This window comes from Camelus dromedarius, chromosome 18 (genome assembly GCF_036321535.1).
Source record: "Camelus dromedarius isolate mCamDro1 chromosome 18, mCamDro1.pat, whole genome shotgun sequence".
NCBI classification, from domain to species: domain Eukaryota; kingdom Metazoa; phylum Chordata; class Mammalia; order Artiodactyla; family Camelidae; genus Camelus; species Camelus dromedarius.
This window is the reverse complement of record NC_087453.1, coordinates 2,111-23,341: the sequence shown is the minus strand read 5'-3', so window position 1 is coordinate 23,341 and position 21,231 is coordinate 2,111. Positions and strand designations below refer to the sequence as shown.

The 21,231-nt window shown below is 45.9% G+C and overlaps 1 protein-coding gene across 3 annotated transcripts; it reads left to right on the top strand.

Annotated features, from left to right (window-relative positions):
• Positions 1-1,148: 1,148 nt before the first annotated feature.
• PCMTD2 (protein-L-isoaspartate (D-aspartate) O-methyltransferase domain containing 2) lies at positions 1,149-20,083 on the top strand. Of its 3 annotated transcripts, none has more exons than XM_031433346.2 (7): positions 1,149-1,277; positions 5,604-6,026; positions 9,492-9,594; positions 10,352-10,523; positions 14,984-15,107; positions 17,249-17,624; positions 19,034-20,083. In XM_031433346.2, exons 2-7 carry the CDS (start codon positions 5,720-5,722, stop codon positions 19,089-19,091), a joined length of 1,140 nt encoding a protein of 379 aa, XP_031289206.1. In that variant the 5' UTR covers positions 1,149-1,277; positions 5,604-5,719; the 3' UTR covers positions 19,092-20,083. The 3 variants fall into 3 exon arrangements, with proteins under 3 accessions (XP_031289206.1, XP_031289207.1, XP_064352922.1); XM_031433347.2 differs by having other exon boundaries at positions 1,157-1,277; positions 5,692-6,026; XM_064496852.1 differs by having other exon boundaries at positions 1,157-1,277; positions 1,613-6,026.
• Positions 20,084-21,231: the final 1,148 nt, after the last annotated feature.

Genomic DNA, 21,231 nt, shown 5'->3' with positions numbered 1-21,231 from the left:
ACCCAGGTAGGAAGGACTCTGAGAGCCAGTGGGAAGGTCATGAGGTTGGTGGCAACCAAAGGGCCATTGATCAGGGCTGTGGACCACCAAAGGAGAAGCAAGCCTTCCCCAGAACCAGGGAAAGTGGTGAAAACCACGCCCCCAGGTGGAGCTCAAGTCAGGGGAGGAATGTGGGTGCAGGAGGGACCCAAGTCTTCTTCTCCAGGGCAGCAATGCTTGGGGTGCCCCATAAGACTGTGTTTGAGGAAAGGGTTCTGCTGCTGAAAACTCACTTGGAAAACCTGTGTGAGGTTTGGTCTGAAGCAGAAGGAAGACGGGCAGATTCCAGAGTTTACTGGGCAGGCTGGCTACAAAGGGATGGTGGCACCAGTTGGCAGAAGATTGGAGGCCCCAGGGCGGCTGTGGGTGGTTGGGGAGGTAACACTGAGGATCTGCCGGTGGGCCAGAACGCAGAGGCAGGTCCCTTGAAGGTCACTGGACTGATGTCCAGACCACTCTCACAGGAAGGGCTGATCAGACAGCCTGTGCGGGGGCCACCTGCCTGGCCAAGAACATCTCCAAGCCAGCTGCTGTGGAGCACAGCTTCCTGCTCTGAGATCAGGTCCACCTGCGACCCTCACCCACTCTCGCACCACACGCAGGGTGGGAGGCAGCAGCCCGCTAAAGCCCAGTAGGGTGAGCGGGCAGGCCTGGGCCGGCGTGGACCCCTCGCAGGTGTGGGGACGGCCTGGGGTTCCCACCCACTTCTGCTCTCTGTGGCCTGTAGCCATTGGACCCTCTCTTGACACCGCTGGATCTTTCTCATCCTGCAGATCTTCGCTCGAATGGCCCTTCGGTGTCACAGAAACCACAACAGCCACCGCCACTGGGTTACTGTCCGTCACCTCTGTTTTCCTTTCTTCCTCAATTGTTGGCCCCCTCGTGGAATGTTACTTCCACGGGAGCGAGCCCGGCTTGCTCTGCTCGCAGCTAGGTCCTGGCTCGCGGTGGGGCGGGAAGTGACAACGCTCACCTTCGACCTCCGCATCCCTGTCAAGCGCAGGGTCGGCAGCGACGTCGGGGTGGGGCCCACCGCGGCGCCATCGCCCCTTTAAGGCTGGGTCGGGGCGCACGCGCAGTTGGGCCGTAGCGCGCGCAGGCGCAGTGGGACGGCGGATATTTACGGCGGCGGAGGTCGAGCTTGCGTAGCGTTTCGGCGGACGGACGAGGGGCGCTTGAGGAGCTGCAGGCGCGGCCAGCAGCCAGGTCCCGCTCTCGCGGGCTGGCCGAGCGAGGAGGTAGAGTCACGGTCGCCGCCGCCCTTGGCCGGGGGCGGTGTGTCCTCTCGGCCCCTCCCCACCCCGCCTCCTCTCCATTCCCTCTCCCCTCTCCTGGCCTCCTCTCTCCCCCGTCCTCTCCCCCTCCCTCCCCCCTTCTCTACCCCTCTCCCCCCACCTTCCCTTCCCCTCCCCTCCGCCTCCTTTTTCCTCCCCCTGCTCTCTTCTCTCCTTCCACATTCCCCCGCTGGCTTGGTGCCTGTGTTTTGTTGCTGTTTGCGAGGGCACAGGCCTCTTGAGTTGATGTTTGCACCTCAAAAAGGTCATCTCTTCCCCCCCCCCCCCCTTTGCTCAAGGAGCTGCTGAAGTAAATAGCCCTGCTACTGGCGTGGAGTAGACTGAAGGGTGCCTGTAAACATCTCAGAGCTTATGGCTCTGCCTGGGGGAAAGAGCACCATACACTCGGGTGAGGGGGGACCTTGGAGGTGGTGGGGTTCAGCGCCTGGGCCCTCCCCCTGCTTGTGCTTGGCCTGGGGAATCCTCCTGAGAACGTTTTGGTCTTCGCAGTTTTGGTTGTTAGAAAGCTTTTCTGTGTGTTCAGTAGAAATTCTCTCTCTTTAACGTGTGTTCCTCTGGTCTGGCTTTGTCAGGCCAGTGAACAGTGCATACGCTGGCAGCCTTTCAAGTATTTGAAAAAAATCCCTTTGCATTTCCTTGTAAGAGTTCTGGTTTTCAAGATGAAAAATACCTCAGTTTCTTCCATTGTTCCTCAGGCAGGAGGTGTGGTTTTAGTTCCCAGCTCATCTTCTACATGAATTGCTTTGTCCACATTGCCCTGATTTTGATAAGCAACATTCAGGTGGGAACGTGGCCCTCCACGTGTACTCTGACAAACCCAGCGTGGGCTTGACTCCTGACCCCTGTTGTTAGGGCTTCGTGCTGTGTTAACCTCACCACAGTCGCGGACTTCTCAGTCATCAGTCCTGAGCCCGCTGCTGCTCTCCTTCTTCCTCACTGTGCCCTTGCAGTTGTTTTTGGAAGGAGCAGTAAGCGTCTGGTTGTCCTGTTGGGCTGTGGCCATTTACTGCAGGGTAATGAAGTATGTGAAGGATTGCAAAGTATAATCAAGCACAGCATCCAAAAAATGATGTGCCATTACTTTGGAAAAGTGGACGTGAGTGGGTTGTGGACCCACATTTGGTTTGGCAAGGGTACCTTTGCACCTTTGTCAGTTTTTTTTTGGTGGCGGGACATTGATGGTCAGTTGTGAGGGCGAGTGTTAGGTTACCAGGCAAAGTTAATAATAACATCAGATCTACAGATGGTCATGTGCACCCTACCAGTGGCAACACATAGGGTTACCACATAGTTATTTTGTCTCATTTTGGACAGAGAGATTACCAGCATATTCTATGTTAAAGAATTTTGCTCCCTTGAGAATTTTTAAGGCTGTATTTGGTGTGACCTTTGGCTGGACAGTCCTGGGTTTCGGTGCCAGCCCTCTTCTTGCACACTGGTGTGTGATCATGAGCAAAATAACTTCTTAGTCCCATTTTGCCTCATAATGTGAAGCCAAAATGAGGTCGTGACTGGAGGTGGTGCCTGTAAAAAGGTCGTAGCTATTTTTACAAAAAGCTAGCCTTTGCAGAATGGCCATCATTCAAAAGTCCACAAATGACAAATGCTGGAGAGGCTGTGGAGAAAAGGGAACCCTCCTACACTGCTGGTGGGAATGCAGTTTGGTGCAGCCACTGTGGAAAACAGTATGGAGATTCCTCAAAAGACTAGGAATAGACTTACCATATGACCCAGTAATCCCACTCCTGGGCATGTATCCAGAAGGAACTCTACTTCAAAAAGACACATGCACCCCATGTTCATAGCAGCACTATTTACAATAGCCAAGACATGGAAACAGCCTAAATGTCCATCAACAGATGACTGGATAAAGAAGATGTGGTATATCTATACAATGGAATACTATTCAGCCATAAAAAAACAACAACATAATGCCATTTGCAGCAACATGGATGTCCCTGGAGAATGTCATTCTAAGTGAAGTAAGCCAGAAAGAGAAAGAAAAATACCATATGAGATCGCTCATACGTGGAATCTAAAAAAAAAAAAAAAAAAAAAAAAAAAGAACAAAAAGAACATAAATACAAAACAGAAACAGAAACAGACTCATTGACATAGAATACAAACTTGTGGTTGCCAAGGTGTAGGAGGGTGGGAAGGGACAGACTGGGAGTTCAAAATTCGTAGGTACTGACAGGCATATGCAGAGTAGATAAACAAGATTATACTGTATAGCACAGGGAAATACATAGAAGGTCTTGTGGTAGCTCATAGCGAAAAAAATGTGACAATGAATGTATGTATATTCATGTATAACTGAAAAATTGTGCTCTACACTGGAATTTGACACAACGTTGTAAAATGACTATAACTCAATAAGAAAATGTTTTAAAAAAATAAATGGTGCTGCTATGAAAAAAAAAAAAAGCTAGCCTTTGCATGTGGAATACACTTTCAAAGTGAGGCAAAGTTGAAACTACGGATTCAACACTTCGTAGAAAATGGAACATGCCCAACTGGCATTTGGTTTGTTTTGAGGTAGAGCTGGCTTTCAGAGCCGCTGTGTGGCATATGTGGTCACCAGATCTTTTCCTCAGTAGACCCTTGAGTGGCCAAATATGACTCTACTTCTAACTAGTGACCCAAATTTTGAGATTACTGTCCTAGGCTAGGGGTGTAGACTTTAGCCTCAGGACTAAGTTGGCTTATCCAGGATTAGACTTGACCTCATTAGCACTTTATCCCATCTAAGTTAACTGGCCATGAACTGCAACATAGCAAGGGCTCTGAAACAGCTTAAAGTGGGGATGACAGTCTAACAATTGGACTGTCCTGGTGATTTGTCTAATACTCACCTTTAAAATCTTGATGATGAGGATGAACTGTTCTAGCCATACAGTGGAAGAACATTAAGCCCCACCGTTCACACATTTTGTGTTCTTCTTGTGTGAAGATGAAGATTCATCCTTCTCATTACTTTCATTCCTGGGAACACCTCTCCCACCACAATTGCCAGTTTTGTGCTTGGGGTGTGTGTATGGAATCTCTAACCTCAGTATTTCTTTATGATTCTTGTTCCGCTGGTAGAATTCCCAGGATTGTGAGGGGGAAAACAGGTGTAAACGTTAATAATGAAAGTACAGTGTTATGGACATTGTCCTGACTCAGAAAAACAGTCAGCTTATGTGATGTCTGGTGTTTTCCTTCATCCCCCAACAATTTATATCAAATGTTTTGTAAAACATTACCATCTTATGTGAAGTAAAGGTTACGTGGGGTAAGTATAAACTTGGAAAATATATTTTTATAGTTTAGGAAGAGTAAAACCTCTACAGATGAAGGGGCATTTTCCTTGATGAATTAGATGAATGTTCCTTGTATGTTAGTAGTCGGCTCAAAGGGGAACACATGCTGTTAGTTTTTCTTCTTGAAGGCAATTGGGAAGAAGGTAAGAAATGCACGTTTTATTGTTAAAGAGCTGGGAGGTTGGACAGCAGGCCCTTCAGAGGGATTTCGGCTGTTGTGGTAGCGGCTTCTCCTGCTCCTAAGCTGTAGCCTGGAAACACATGTTGTACTTGTTACAATAAGGAGTTTGTCGCAGTCTGTTCCATCGGGGAAGAGACTTGTATGGATGTTGTTTTTGCTTGAAATTTGTATGTCAGGATGTCCAAGTCAAAGACTGCATGGATTGTCTGACTTGATGCTGATGTGGATGTGGATGTGAAGTTGCCAGATAAAACAGAGGACAACAGTTAAATTTGAATTTCAAACGAACAATGAATAACTTTTTAGTATTTGTTATTTACCCGAATTAAAAATTTTTTTTGCTTTTAAAGATTTATTTCCAAGAAAAAGATCAACAGCGCTTGAAATAGTCAAAGAAGTTAATATTAGCATGAATTTTTATAGACATACTTACTGTCTCTTCATGTTTGCATTCAATGATTTTGCCATACGTGGTTATATCCCTGTTAAGATGGGTCAGCATTCAAGATGATTTTGATCCTGAATACTTGAACTTTCTAAAATGGTGACTTTCAAAAGTGAAGTATTGAATTCATTAATGATGTCTTTAAGTTTTAGGTATCTCAAGTTCACTTGTATTCAGTTGATATTATAAAGTACAAACTTATTTCTGGATGGACATGGTTGAGTTTCAAATTTTTTTTTTTTTGAGTTTTTTTTTTTTCCTGTTTTGAAACTGGCATCCTTGGGAGTGGAGAAGAGTCGAGTGGGTTTTGACCAAATATATTCCATCTGTATTTTCAGAGTTCGGAGTCTGAGGTTGGTATGTGTTTAGGATTCTGTTGCTCTGCTCTGACCTTTCACTTGCTCGGCTCCTTGTACACCGGTCCAGCCGCAGCCCTGCCACCGCGCGTGTGAGGATGGGGGGTGCCGTGAGTGCCGGCGAGGACAATGATGAGCTGATAGACAACCTGAAGGAGGCGCAGTACATCCGGACTGAGCTGGTGGAGCAGGCCTTCCGAGCTGTTGACCGCGCAGATTACTATCTGGAGGAATTTAAGGAAAATGCCTATAAAGACTTGGCGTGGAAGCACGGCAACATCCACCTCTCTGCTCCGTGCATCTACTCGGAGGTGATGGAGGCCCTGGACCTGCAGCCCGGCCTCTCGTTCTTGAACTTGGGCAGTGGCACTGGCTACCTCAGCTCCATGGTGGGGCTTATCCTCGGTGAGTCTGGTTCTGTCTCGGTTCAGGAGAGGCCTGCCCTTGGCCTTCCCAGCGTTGTGCTGTCCACTCAGTCACAGGTGGGTGGTGGCGGGAGGGCCCTGAGTTTTCCAGAGGGACCCCTTCTGTTCCCCGTCCCTCCCGCCCGCACCACCAGTGTCTACTCCGCACACCCTCATTTTGGACAGCGGAGGACCTGGAGATTGTGTAGATCTGGGCCTTGCGGTGATTTCTTGATGAATACAAGCTCCCCACCTGCCCTCTCATTCTGTCTCTAAACAGGGAATCATCAACTTTGAAGTCCCCTGGGAGCTAAAGTTCTTTCAAGCAGTTTTTGTTTGTTTTGTTGTTTTAATACTAAAAGAGTTATTACCTGTAAGTTGCTTATTTTTAAATGAATTCCAGGAATGGGAAGGGTTTCATGAATTCTCTTATTTGAAGCCACTTAGCCTAGTCTCACAAACAAGTAAGTTGTGAGACTGTACATGGGAACTGGCCGTTTTTAATATTGAAACACATGATCAGACAACAGGATTTACTGAATTCCAGCATTGCGCAAAATGTGATAGCGGGGGAAGGCGTCTGTTTTCCCTCTGAGCAAGGTGGAATGTTTCGTGAGTGGAGGGATAGGAGCTGATCTGTGCTTTCCAGGGTAGCTCTGAGGAGGAGGTGGGCTGGAGCTGCTGCTGCAGCGGTTCGGGTGGAAGGGGCAGAGGCCGGACCCTGGGTGCTGGGTGCTGGGGGTTTGCATCCTTTTGGATGTTGGAGCAGATAGGGTGTGTGAAATAGCAAAGTTTTTGGCTTAAATATCTTAATGTTATTATCAAGTCATTGTAAGATTCTGAATATTGGAGATTTAAAGTAACAACTTAAAAGTTGTATGTAATCATTGGCAGGTACATCAGGACTTTGTTTCTTTGTAGCTGTTACAGCTGCTTTAGAAAATCTTAGCAGTAACAGTTGCTTTTTGTGGATATGGAATGAAATCTTTTGTTTTTAAGTTCATATACTTTGGAACTTGGTGAAGTTTTGAGATTTTGATCATTTGGTTTTAGGCTAGATTTGCTACCCTCAGATTATTAAACGTGTATCTTTTTTAAGCTAAATGCTTTTTGAACTTAATTTGGATTGAGACTGCTTTGCGAAGAGAGCCATCATTCTAGAATTAGTGCATTATAATTCCGTTTATGGGAGCTGGGAAGTTGGAGGAGCTATAAGGATAGGTGGTATTTGGGGAAGGGGGAACGGATCATCAAACTGATCGGATCATAAATGCTGTTGAAAGAACCAAATGCTTCGGAAAAGATGACTTAAGATAAACCTCCAGTGATGCTGCGCTTGAGTTGTAAAGAGACGGCTTGCAACTTGGTGGTGTTGCTTCTCTTTTCTGAGCCCCTCCTTTCCTGGGAATTTCACTAGGTGTTGGGGGAGGAGCATTTGAAGGAAGGAAAGCTGTGTTTTTAGTGGAAATGGGTACTACGTACTGCTTTGATGTATTTGAAGGAGGTAACTTGAGAGTCCGCCTTCACAGGTAGACGTCTGGGATCTATAGGGGAGGCTGCACGCACTGGACTGTTGCTGTGTGTCCTGGGCCCCCGCTGTGGTTTATTTACCTTTCGCACTGCTTCCTGCAGATCACCCCAGGGTGAAAACCTTGTTGGCCTCCCAGTGCCTGCAAATGTGAGGCCTGAAGTCTTTCTTCTGACGCAGGGGTCCTTGTTCTTTCTGACCCCAGCTGCCTTCTCCCTGGCCTTGAACTTTGTCCTTTTTCTGTCACACTCGTGTGCTCATTCTGTGGGCTCCTCTCCTTTGCTCAGGACACTCGTTTCTTGGGGTTTTAATGGGCAAGGGGAGGGCATGACCCCTACTTCAGAGCTAGTGGCGCGTGCGCTAAACCCAAAGTGCGTGTGATTCAGGAGCAGAGTGTGTGCAGGAGCTGGTCTGCCTAGGGGTGGGGTGGGGACCGGCTTCAGTGCTGTGTCCTTGGTGCCACCATCCTGCCCTCCCCCCCCCTTCCCCCGAGGCCCTGGACTTCCTCCTCATTTAGTCTCCTTCTCTTGCGGCGGGTTAGGGGGTGTGTGTTACTGCTCTGTTTAGTGTGAAGCTTCTTTGGGAACGGGGACTGTGTCCTGTATCTGTCGTTAGAACTGTGTCTGACACAGGGTGAGGGGCTGTTGAAAATATGATGAGTGGGAAATAAAGGCAAATTTTCTCCAACTCCGGCAAGTGACCAAGAGAGCAGTGGGGACTGAAAGTGGAATAGTTTGAATCTGATGTTGTAAATAGTGGAAATGTGACTTCTCAAGTAGGGTGTGTTGGATGGGAGAAAGTCCTCGCAGCAGCTTGGTGTGTGACAGGTGTTGAGGGGGCAGGTGAGGGGCCCGGGGGCCAGGGAAGCCGTGGCCTGGGGTGGCGGCTCTCACACTAGGAAGGACCAGACTGAGCCCACGTGTCGAGAGGCAGGCATGCGTGAGCACAGGGGTGCTCACTTAACTGGTATTTCTGGTGGGCTCTCGGGTTGCTTGCTACACTGTGACTTCAGTGTGTCTTCTGGATAAAGTCCTGTATGTCCTGATCGTTTTCACATGCAGAGTTCTGTAAAGTTGAGGGATAACTCACCTGCAGTAAACTAACAAGCCTGAAATGTGGAACTTGGTGAGTTTTTACATCCACCTCCACGCAGGCACCCCTCGGAACAGGGTGCAGGGCAGACTCTGTGCCTGAGGTTCTTGCGGCCAGCGCCCCCCAGCGCGGAGGACCCCACCCTCCAGAGGGGTGGGCACTGCCCTTGCCCCCCATCACGCAGGTGGTCTTGCCTGCTTGGATTCTGACAACACAGAGTCACCTCAGCTGTTTGAGTCAGTGGTTCTCACTGCGATTGAACTCCGAAGCTTTTGTGTGCGGAGGGAGCATTTTCATCACTAAGTGGTCTCCTAACTTTTCTCACAGTTTTATATCCAATTACTGATAAATTTCCTTTGATTAAAAAATGTTTCATTGTGACTTTGGAATTATGGGGTTTTTCTGGATGGTGATGATTAAAACCTACTTTGTGACGATTATTGAAATGCCCACATCTTGAGTGTTTGGGGATACCTTTGATGGAAAACAGGCCTATGTTTGTTTGCAAACACATGTTTTTTCTTTAATTCATTAGTAAGGACTTGAACTTTTGGTTTCAGACTTTGCTTTTTTGCATTTTCAAATGATTGTTTGGAAGTTTGAGAACAGAGAGGCCCAGACTTAGGGGGCTGGGAGTCGGTAATGTTATAGGGAAGAGTGTTTACGATGTGGTGAGCAGACGCTCACCTGAGTGCTTAGAGATTAGGTTGGGCGACTTAAGCCCAACAGTGTGAATTTCTGTAGGTGTGCATGTAAGCCAAAAGCATTGCATTTGATGAGGTAACAGAGTGAAGAGTAAGAGTCCTTGCCCTGATTCTAAGTGTTTCCTCATCCTGAAACTTTCAGGTCCTTTTGGTGTGAACCACGGGGTGGAACTTCACTCAGATGTAACAGAATATGCGAAGCAGAAGCTAGACTTCTTCATCAGGACGAGCGAGAGCTTTGACAAGTGAGGTCAAGTCTGTCCACAGGCCTGCTGTCAGTTATAGCTTCAACTTGGGATTAGACGGAAAGAAACCAGTTTATTGGTCCTCACATTTACGTGACAGAGACTCAGGGAGATACATGTATCTGTTCTAATTATTTAAAAAATATCTTTTGTTTCTGGGGACCTTAAGTTTGTTTAACCATGATACCTACGTAAAGGTGATTCCTCACCAATATAGTAAGAGAAGGAAATAGAATGTTTATTTTTCTCAGTTTTCATGTTTCCAGTAGAGACAACATTTTATCATCTGCTTGTTTCTAAAACAGAATTGTTGCGTTTGTCTTTAAATGGTAGCATAAAACTAGATCTTGCCATTTTTAAAGTAAGGCATTAAAGTTCTTACTTTAGGGACTAAAAGTTTTAGAAAAACCAAATATATTTTTCCCTCATTTCACTCAGTTAGTAGATCTTGAATAAAATAGTAAAAGATAATAAGATAATAAAAACAGCAAAGATAGTGATGATTGGCACCTGGGTGATTTAAGCTTGGATCATGGTTATGATACCGAATTTCATAGTATTTTGTTTGGAATTTCTAGGGTTCTGCTTATTAACGGTATAATCCGTTCCGAATTCTGGCTGCCGGCTTCTGGCTCTAATTTTATTAAATTGCCGTGGGATCGTGCAGTGAGAACATGGACTGTGTTTAGCATAGAGGTGCTGTGTAGACTTGCTGCACTGTGGTGTGTTGAGGTGTGGAAAACGTTCTCACTCTCAGGTTTGACTTCTGCGAACCCTCCTTTGTCACTGGCAACTGCCTGGAGATCTCCCCGGACCGCTCTCAGTATGACCGGGTGTACTGCGGGGCCGGCGTGCAGAAGGAGCACGAGGACTACATGAAGGGGCTGCTCAAAGTCGGGGGCATCCTCGTCATGCCGCTGGAGGAGAAGGTCAGACCCTTTGTACCCCACGTTTCTGCTCACTCACCCCTCCGCCAGGGTCTGTTCTGGGGAGTTGACGTACATCTCCCCTGTGACCCTCGTAACCACTCCTTCCACTTCACAGGTGAAGCAGGCAGGTGCAGGTCACAAAGACGCCTGGGTGGGCCGGGACAGACTCAGGTGGGCCTCCCAGAGCCTGCACTATGGGCCCTGACCCACCTCCCTCCCCCCCTCCTCCTTTCTTCCCTCCTCCTCTTCCCCCTCCTCCGTAACTACTCGGTCATGCTTGTTCTAGTATTAGAATTATTGTACATGTATAAAAAATTGTTAGAGTAATCCTGTTCTGACCGTTTGTCCGACTTAAATTCCATGGTGGTGAGTATCTTTAGAATCCCTTGCTTGGTGGGAATCTTGTCCAAGTATGTTTGTCCACGCATGCTTCTGTATATTTTAGATACTGTGTTTCACTGGGAAAAACAAATTGTAATAAATGAGCAAGTTAATTAGACATGAATTGGTCAGGAAGAATTTCTCAGTCACAAAGAACGAAGGAAAACAGAAATGATAACCATTAGAAGATTGTGCATTTTGGTGTAGTTTTCTCCAGTTTTTAAATGTTGGCATTTAATTCACTTTTTTTGAAAAGTAATCATATCATTTATTTTGGAAAATCCAGAAGAGATGAACATTAAGAAAAACTGCTCACAATCCCTAGTGACTGTTAGTGTGTGATTCTTGTAGCATTTTTCTCTTAGTTTATACCCTCTTAAAAAAAGGCTGTTGTACATGTGGTTTAGAAGTCAAGGTGTGTTAGTAACAGAGGCCGTGAGTATGATTGTAGGTCGCTTGGCGTCCCACCTCGTCGTTTTTGGCGCTTGCGTGGCAGCCTGTTGGAGTGTCGCCTTAGTGCACCCTCCGATCCTGCAGCTGCTCGTCAGGTGTGTGGTCTTCCACTGTTGATATAAAGGCTGTAGTGAATGTTCTTAATTAAAAAAAACTATCCATAAATAGTTCAGTTTGTACCTGTGAAAGGTAAGGGCTCTTTTTTTTTTTTAAAACAGCATCACAAAACCATTATCAGCCTAAAAAATTAATAGTAATTTCTTAATATCTTCAAATGTCCAACCAGCCTTGAGATTTTCCTGATTGTGCTCAATATTGGGTTGAATAGGTATTTGAATGAGGCTCCGTTTAGGGTTATGGACTGTGCTTTGTTGATTAGCTCTTCAGTGTTTGTTAATCTGTAAGTTTTCCTTCTTTCTTTTTTTACTATTTTCTTGCAGTCTTTTTGTTAAAGAAATCAGGTCATTAGTCTTTCAGTTTCCTGCAGCCTTGATTTGGAGGTTACTTTCCTCTGTGGTGATGTTTTGCAGATTCTTCTTTATGGCCTCTGTATCCCCTATAAATTGGTGGTTGGATCTGAAGACTTGATTAGGTTCTGGTGTGATTTATTTTGGGGGAGAGAAAGGGTGCAGGAGTCCTCACCAGGATCATGACGTATTTCCGTGTGTGAGGCGTCACGCCTGCCGTTTCTCTCTGATGCCGGCAGCGTGACTGTGGTCCTGATCCAGTATTTCATTAAGGGCTGCAGAATAATCATTCTGATTCTGTTGTTTCTCTTCATTTAGTAGGTAGAATGCTTACGTAAAGAGAAATGCCCTCGTTACTTACTTGGTTGCCCTGAGGGTTACTTACAAGGAGAATTCTGATTCATACATAACCTTTGTTGGCCAGTTTTCTCAATAACTGGTTTTCTAGCATCTGCTAAAGATAGTGACCAATGAGGTTTTATTTGATTTTTTTAGTTTCAGAAGGAATTCATCGATTTAAGCATACTTAATATTTCAATCATTGTATTGATTCTTACTGAAGCTCAGCTTGCCCCACCTTGGCCAGTGGGAGCCTCCCCAAACTGGCCTTTGGGCTCTGATACAACCTCAGTCGTCTCTGAGAGCTGTGTTGCTTTCTGGTAAGAAAAGATGTTCCACACTTATTTTGTATAATTTTTTTTACCACCAACTTGGAATTGACCGTTTCTGAGGATTCCTATTCTCATTTTTAATTCAGTAGGAATTGGTGTCCAGAGACCACATCTGTCACGTTGTGGGTAATCTTTGATGCTGTATCAATAGCTAGGAAGTTTGCGTACATGTGCACGCGTTTTTGTATGGTTTGTTGTTTTGGAGAGAAAATACGCCATAAATCCCCATTGGTACTTCCAACTCAGAATCAGGACCAGAGGGTTTTTCTCACCTTTTCAGTCTTACGTCAGTGTTACCTTTCTCTCGCTGCAAGTCCTGACCTCCCCCCCCCCCCCCCTTGCACTGTTTGTCTGCAGTGTGTAGCACTGTCATCATCGGCCATCTGATTTCTGATCTGAAACTGGTTCAGAATTTTTTTTTGGTGGGTGTGGTGCGTTTGTCCTTATGTTCCACTGGAGACGTACAGTTGTTACACTTAATGTCACTGGAAATGGTGCTTCCCTGTGAAGTTATGGCACTGGCTTGACACGGCTCATTTGATTGCTTTTTGTTCAGTTTTGAAGGATGGACATTTTAGGTACCATAACTGTGTAAAGTAGTTAGAGTCCAAAGTCTAAATAAGGGGTACTCAGAATTTTCCTCCACGCGTGTCCCCTCCACCCTGCTCCCTTCACCTGTAGGTAACTTTTTAAAAAATGTTTTTTGGTTTCTTTTTGGTCTCTTTCATTTAAAAGGATGGAGGCAAACACATCTCTTGATAACCTCCTTCAGTGAAGGTGCATGCCCTTTTTTACACTCCATCCACCCACCCAGAAATGGTAGTTTTAAGTTTTATACATCATTTATTGTTTTAAGTATTTGATGTTCATTCTAACTAGGAATTCTTTTTTGGCCCTGTTTTGTTTATTTAAAAAATTTTTGTTGATATATAAAATGTAATTTTTTTGATGGGCATTTGGGTTCTTTCTAGCCTTTTGCTGTTAGGCGCAGTGCTGCTGTGAAGAGCCTGTGCATATATTGTTCTGTGGATATTCTTTTTCTTAGTTTTTGTCTATATCCAGGACTTCCTCCGGAAGTGCTTGATCAAATCCTCTATATTTTAACTGTTGCCGTTTGTCGTTTCAAGGGCAGTGCTCTCAGCATGGAAGAGCTGCTGGCCAGAGGCCTTGCTGACTGTCCTGCCTGCTGTTTAGTAGCTCGTCCTGTGTGACAAGGCTCACGTCGCCACGTTTGCTCCTCTTTCTCAAAATGCTGTTTTAAATACATGTTTACTTATAAGTGACTTTCGAAATCTTCGTTGTATTGCAGAAATAACTGGACTTCTTTATTGGACGTGTGTTAACGTCTGGATTACTTTGGGGACTGAAGACATCTGTTCAGTTTTCACTAGCTTATGTAGAACAGGACAGAGGGATGTGTAGTTTACTGATTATACTCAAATATTTCATTAAAACTAGAAATTCTCCTTTTAAGAAAAGGTTTTCAAAAAAAAGATTTTGCTGGTATACAAGAATGCAGTAAGTTGATGATGTTTATCTAATTCATCTAGTACATGGCCACTCGGTTCTTCCAGCTCTAAGATCCAGGACACAGATTCTCAGTTTTTAGAGGATTTGCTGGCTTAGATATTTTTAGACAAGAGAGCAATAATCTTGGCGTGTCAAAGCTGACCAGAAATAGGACTGTGACCTGTTTGGGCCATTTGGAGACGGGCTCAGTCACAGAACACACAGGAGGACTGTGGGGTCTGACCTGGTCCTCCTGGTGCCCCTTTGCTATGATTCACAGAACTCTTTGATGCCCTGCACTGCGGTGTGTGAGCTGGCTGACTCCGCATGTCATGGGGTGATGTCACTGGGAAGCTCATTTAAGCATATTCGCATGCACCCCACGCCAGTGAGAGTGAGCTCCTGCACATTGAGGTGGCAGGCCACCTTGAAGGAAGCAGCACTGGCTGCAATAGTTTCTGCCCCCTGGTGGAGTCATGAGTTCCCAGTCACTGCAGGAAGGTCTTTTTACAGTCCCGTCCACCAGAGCCGACAGCCCGACAGCCCAGGGTTCAGTCTAGGTTGAAGCATTGCAGGTGGTTTTGTGTATGTCTTGGATGACTTTTGCTTTAGAATAGCCCCCGTCTCCTTATGTTTCCCTCAACATTGACATTTTTGGAGAGTCCAAGAAATTTGTCATATCAGAATCCCCACTCTCCTTATCTGATTGTCTCCTCTCTTGTTAACTTTAACCTCTTTCTGTATCAGATGTATTTCCTGTACTAGAAGCTTGAGTATATTCAGGCTAAACGTGTTTGCAAGAATATCAATAAGCTATGTGTAATTCATGTCATATCATATTAGAGAGCCCGTATTGTCAGGTCATTTCATTATCAGCGTCTCTGTGTTTTTTTAGATTGTATATGGGAACGATTGTATTTACATGTAAGCTACCAGTAGTCAAACTTTTTGAATATTCTCGTTTTTGTCTTTGGGGTAGTTGACTAAGATAACTCGTACTGGTCCTTCTGCTTGGGAAACCAAAAAGATTCTGGCCGTTTCTTTTGCTCCATTGATCCAGCCCTGCCATTCAGAGCCGGGGAAGTCAAGGCTCGTCCAGTTACGTAAGTACAAGGAGCCTGCCGACCCTTAGATCTTTTTACGTTAAGATTTGACGGGAAGTAAAATTCATAAGGAGCCTTTCGGTGTTAAGGAGCATTTTCCACCCAATGGAAAGTTTCATAAGTGACTTTTAGGCACTTAAAAATTATAACCCATTTTAGCCTCTTCTGGGTTACTTCAGGACGTTTGTGCTTGGTCTTCAGGGGTGAAAAGGAACTACCTAAAGAGGGAAGAAAGAGAGAGAAGCATCAGCAGAGGCCGAGTGCCTGATGTGGATGCCCCGGTGTGGTCAGAGTGGGGTCTTTGGAGGAGCTAGATGGGGAGGAGGGTTAGACCTGAGTTCATCATGTAGAGTGCTGTCATGTTTTTTAAGGGGAGGACGAGTTTGTCAGTGTGCTCTCTGAAAACCCCACCAGAATAACTGAGCAAACACTGGCTGCGGGTAGTGGGGCCGGGCACCACCTTCCAGAGCCTGAGCAGAGTTTCGCAAGGCGAGGGCACACCTGGGGATCTGTGAGGCTTTTTGGGGGTCTGGCTGAAGATGTGTCTTGGTGTGGGGGCTTGATCACATCTGGGTGAGAATCATGGCGATGTGGAAGCACCCCAAGGTGCGGGCGGTGGGGCCAAGGCTCAGTGCCACTGTGGCCTGTTGAACATCATGTGATGCTGTTTAGGGCTCCTGAGGTGAACTGTCCAATTACTTGCAACTTTATCTTCCTGGGCCAGCGTTTTCTAGACCAGGAAAGTCATGTTGGTGAAGACAATGGAGTAGAACAACCGTGAGTGGAGACAGTGCGTATAGAAGTCGTGAGGGCGTGGATGTGTGCTGAACAGGTAGGCAGGGGCAGCTCTCACACCGAGGCCGGAACCAGTTAGGAGGCTGTTGGAGTTTTCCGGGCAGGAGATAAAGACGGAGACTGAGATGCCTGGCTCCACAGTGGCGAGGACTCAAGCAGGCACGTGGGGCCTTTCTGAGGAAGGATGTGGGAGCCTGGGGTGTCTGCCCTCTGTTTTGGGTGTTGGTTTGTGGGAGGCTCAGACACATGTCAGGACTGGATGAGAATCCTGGGAGCCTTTGGCTAGTCTCTATCACTTGAAGCCATGGGATGGATGTAAAGCCGAGGACTAACAGGCGTATGCAGAGGGGGCCTCTCAAGGGAGCACTGCTAGGCTGGGTGGATGAGGAAGAGGTAGCAAGAGACACCTGGGCCAGGGGACACCTTGGGGGAGAGCTGGAGGGGCCAGAGCTGGCAGGTGGGAGACCTGGCCTGGGAAGGAGTCGATTCAGGACAACAGCACGGGGGGGGGGGGGGGGTGAGAGGAGGAAAGGCTGTGGCCTTGGAGTTGGAAGCCACGAGGGGTGCTCAGGAGCGGGTAAGTGCCGGATGTCCTGGAGGAGGGAGCAGGGACGGTGGAGCAGCGGGCAGAGCAGCAGAGGTGGGGGCCTGTGACCTGGGCAGCGTAGGAGCCTCCCTATGGGGTAGGTTGTTATTTGGAGAAGTTAGGTCCCGGGAAGTAAAGAGTGATGCTGATTTTCAGTTTAATGTATTTAAACACACAATCCCTGTAACTCTTTTCCCTCAGAAAAGCCTGTATGTCACCACGTGTGTCTTGCCTCCATTCAGTTGAGCTTTAATTTAATTGCCGGATTTTATTTTTCCTTTATGTGGTTTGAGATTTTCATTCTTCTTAAAAATGTTTTGGAACTGCTCTGTCTCTGTTGTAATAAAAAAAGGAACAAATACTAAATTTCTAAGGTACTATGAAAAATTAAAATAGATAAAAGAATGCTGGAGCCCTGCAGTGTCTGTGTGAGGATGAGACGGAATGCCTCAGTGATCACAGTGAATAGGGTAATGAAACTGGTTGCCAGAGAACCAAAAAACCATGACTCAGGTTTTTATTCTACCACTGATTGATTAGGCGAGCAATGTTGCTTCCTTTTCTCATCTCGTTTAAGGGTTAGTGTATTTGAAAATATCTTTGGAACCTACCGTGTGAATGCAGATGAGAGCAGTAGTTAACATTTACGTAGAACACCCGTATTCTCGCACCGTATTTGTAAATGTGCCAGTGGATGAAGGTGACGCAGGGTCTTCTCAGACGTGTAGGGACGTTGACGGTCTCGTTCTTTGTACCACAGCACCCCTGGCAGTTCGCAGCCTCCAGGACCTGGCACGCATTGCCATCCGGGGCACCATTAAAAAGGTCATTCACCAGGAAACGGTGAACAAAGCCGGAAATGGGCTGAAGAACACTCCCAAGTTCAAACGGAGGCGAGTTCGCCGCCGCCGCATGGAAACCATTGTCTTTTTGGACAAGGAGGTCTTTGCCAGTCGGGTTTCCAACCCCTCTGATGATACCAGCTGTGAAGACTTGGAGGAGGACCGGCGGGAAGAAGAGGTGAAAACCCCATCAGAAACAAAGCCAGACCCCCCGGTGAACTTCTTGCGTGAGAAGGTCCTGAGCCTCCCGCTGCCAGACCCCCTGAAATACTACCTGCTTTATTACAGGGAAAAGTAAGTCTGTGGTTCGGGGACAGGCGGCCTTCCGCCCCGAGGGCCGCCTGGAGCAGGTGCAGCGGGGAAGGAGCAGCTCCACACTCTGTGTTTCTGCTTCTGGTCTGTTCCTGACTGTCCTCTAGAGTTTCATTCATTGGTCTGATTTCTTTAAACATAGTCTGACCGACGAAAGCAGTTGTAGGGAGAACGTGTTCTCAGAAGGGGGAGGATCTCCTGGAGAAGGGGTGCCTTTCCGCTCTCAGGAAACGCTGCGGTCTCGCATGGAGACGGCTGTTGACCTGCTCTCACGGGAGGTGCCCATATTTGCATCAAAAGTGAAAACTGAGGTTGAAGTTAACCTGTGTTGCTTACAGAATGCGAGACAAAGCATAAGTGTGTAAAACCTCTTCTGGGTGGGACACCTGTGTCCAGGTTTGAATTTTACCGTATCAGCCACTTAATTTCTGGCACTGAGTTTCACTGAACCTTTAGTTATCTAGAGGGGGAGACGTTGAAAAGCCTTCCCTTATTTTAAGAAAGTTAATTAAATCTTAATGCGAGTCGTCAGTTGTAATTTTAAGAAAGAAAAATTGTGATGTGGGAGGAGGAACTTAAGTATCCAAGTGCCAGGTGTCTTTCTGGAATTCCAGAAGAATTCCAAGGAGTGTTTTCCTGACACGTTTTGTTACCTTTAAAAGAACCAGTACTGGGTAACGCCTCAGAGCATATCCTGAGGACTAAAGCGAATGTAATGAACTGTGTTACTCCCCCCAGGGTCAGGGCTGACTGTTGATCCTACTTTCAGTAGTAGCGGGTGTACTGCCTGCTTAGTCCTCAGCACAGGTGGAAGATGCTGGTTGCAGGAAGTAGGGTGGGGGCCATAGGACAGGCAGCCCGAACCTTTTTTTTTTTTTTTTTTTTTTTTTAAATTCAGTTGGCTATTTTTCTGTAATCATTGTAATACTGATTGGTAGATTTTATCTTTTATAATTCTGGAGAAAAAGATTCATTAGTTTTGTAGTTTTTCTTAAGAACAAACATGTATTTTAGTAGCTCCATTTCATTAGAACAGTTTAACTCTCAGTGACTTTGGAAACTGTCTTCTCCAGGCCTAACTTTCTACCTTCATCAGGTCACGGGTCTGGAAGAAAAAGCCATCAGGTCAGGCAGGTGGTAGCATGTTTACCGGTGATACTGCTTCTTCCAAAACATTGGTTCTTTTCAGACTTTTTAATTTTACCCAAAGACCAGTATGAAATGTTAACAGTAAACCCAGAATCAGTGCTGTTGGAGGATTCATCGTCCAGAGTTTGTGATTAATTGTATCCCTTAGCTTCATGGGTGTTGCTGGGGTTCAGTGTCTCTGGTTTCACCAGCTTAACTGAGTTCTAGTTATATTTTTTACCTTTTATGCTTCTGATTTTTAGTAACCGAGTCATTTCGTCACAGAACACTGTGTGCGTGCATAGCTGGGAAAACGTCTGAATTGCCCTAGATGTGTAAATTTAAGCTGTTGTAAAGAAATTTACTTCATAGTTGTGTTTACCTGCTTTTTAACTGGAAGTCAAACCTCTTTCAGAGGAGGAGCATGAGTTCTGTTTATCTGCTGACACTTCAGTTTGCAGGTCTTATTGACATTATTCTGATTGACTTGTAGAGGCCTCTGCAATACGTGGACGTTTGGGAGATAATATTAAATAAATGGTATCTATGAAATCTGTTATTAGGTGGCTTGACTGATTTTCCCCTATATGGATTTCATTTTTTTTCCAAAACCGTATTTGCCTTTATGCTAGATTGTAAAAACTCTCTACAGTGCGTAAGACATGTTTTCCCCTATGTATGTTAAACCTTTCCTAACATCTTGTATTTATGTATTGTTGGTTTGTGATTTTTTAGATCAGAATTTGTTTTAAAAAATATATAGATATAATATATGTGCAGTGGTTTGCTGTTTATCTTGTAAACATAAAGGAGAATCGTAAGTGAATTTTCGTGTGCTTAAGCATCTTACACCAGAGTTTGGTGTGGGACACTACTTCTGTTTTCAAATAGATGAATTATGTATAGTCTGTGCTGGCTGCAAGCTCTGTATTTGTAAACCACATTCTAGACAACTGCTGACTGCTGTGTTCTGAGGGGTCTGTATTTTCATATGTGAGTTTTGTCCTAAAGTAGTAAAGCCGTAGACATGGACAAAACAAATAAATTTATAAATATTGAGTAGGTAATGTAGAAATCAACTGTGTATTTAAAAACATTTTTGCCAGTTTGGAACTTCCAGGGAATTAATGGAAGAAATTAGAAACAAAAGATTTTCATGAGCCAGTACACAAAGGGTACCTGTAAAGGTAGTGAAGACGCCTGAGACTTCTTGGCATTGCTTCTGTTTCCTGTGTGGAATTGAAATTCTGGGCTACATACTCTTTTTTTCAAAAATCTTTAAAAAATAAACTAACCGCCCCCCCCCCCCCAAATCATGTATTTTCTTTCATTATTTGTGTTTTTGCTGAATTCTGTACCATTCTAGCACACATAATTAAACACAGGAACTTGGAATAGCCAAAGAGAAAGTGGCTTGCTCTGACTACACAAGTGTCTGTGGGTAGTTTTTTGGCACAATTTTCTAATCTGAAAATGGGTAAATACAAGGTAATTGGGCAGCAAGGGACGAGGTGAGGGTTTAGGGTTGGGGTTGGGGTTAGGCATGGCCAGGGTCAGGATTTAGGGTCGAAGGTCAGAGGGTTATGGTCTGGACTTACAAATTGTAAATGAGCTTTTTTCTTTTTCCGTTTCAAAGTCCAAAATTTTCTAAACATCACTGCTGATTATTTTAGTTCCTCGGGACTGCTGTAACAAAACACCAGTTGGGTATTTTAGGTGGCTTGTAAACAATAAACATTTGTTTCTCACAGTTCTGAGGGCGGAAGTCTGAGATCAGGGTGCTGGCGTGGTGGGGTGAGGGCGCCCTTTCTGGGGCTGGAGTACATTGCAGATGGTCTGTGCCGCTTTCTCTTTCTGTAACCACATCAGATTACAGCCTCGAGTGCGCAGGGGGGAGGTTTGCTGCAGCCTCCCTGCTTCCCCAGAGATGTTGCATTCAGTAGTGAGCACAGAAGCCTGGTTTTCTGGCCTTTGTCCCGGGGTGTCTCTCTACTTTCTCGTGTAGTTCCTTCGGCAGGATATATTTTATAAGAGCACCCCTGCTCTGCGACTCCGGGTAAAGTAGCCCGCTCTTACGGTGTTTCAAAACCAAGCTCGTCTGCCCCTCACACAGGAGGCAGATGCTGAGACGCTGAGGTCACGAGACAGCCAAACGAGGACCCAGGAGAACAAATATCATAGCCACTTCCCTGAAGGCGAGGGGCCTGAGATACTTACGAGATGAGGAAGCAGGGTGGTTTTAGGGGTGGGGAAAGGAGATTGGAGGTAGGGGAAAGGAGATTGGAGTTAGGGGAAAGGTATCGGAGTCACATGTGTGTTTGAAGGTGGAGGCACTTAGCATAGTCTGAGGGTGGTGGTTTTGGGCCCTGATTGGTTGTTCGTCAGACGTCACCAGACACCTGTGCAGGCCCAGTTTTAAGGTCAGTGGTTGCAACTAGTTTTAGCTGGCTTGAACTGGAGC

Bases quoted from the DNA above. Each gene is read 5' to 3' on its own strand.
- PCMTD2 (XM_031433346.2), top strand. From the start codon at position 5,720: ATGGGGGGTGCCGTGAGTGCCGGCGAGGACAATGATGAGCTGATAGAC. The intron at 6,027-9,491 runs GTGAGTCTGGTT...TGAAACTTTCAG, and splicing joins CATGGTGGGGCTTATCCTCG to GTCCTTTTGGTGTGAACCAC. The intron at 9,595-10,351 runs GTGAGGTCAAGT...TCTCACTCTCAG, and splicing joins ACGAGCGAGAGCTTTGACAA to GTTTGACTTCTGCGAACCCT.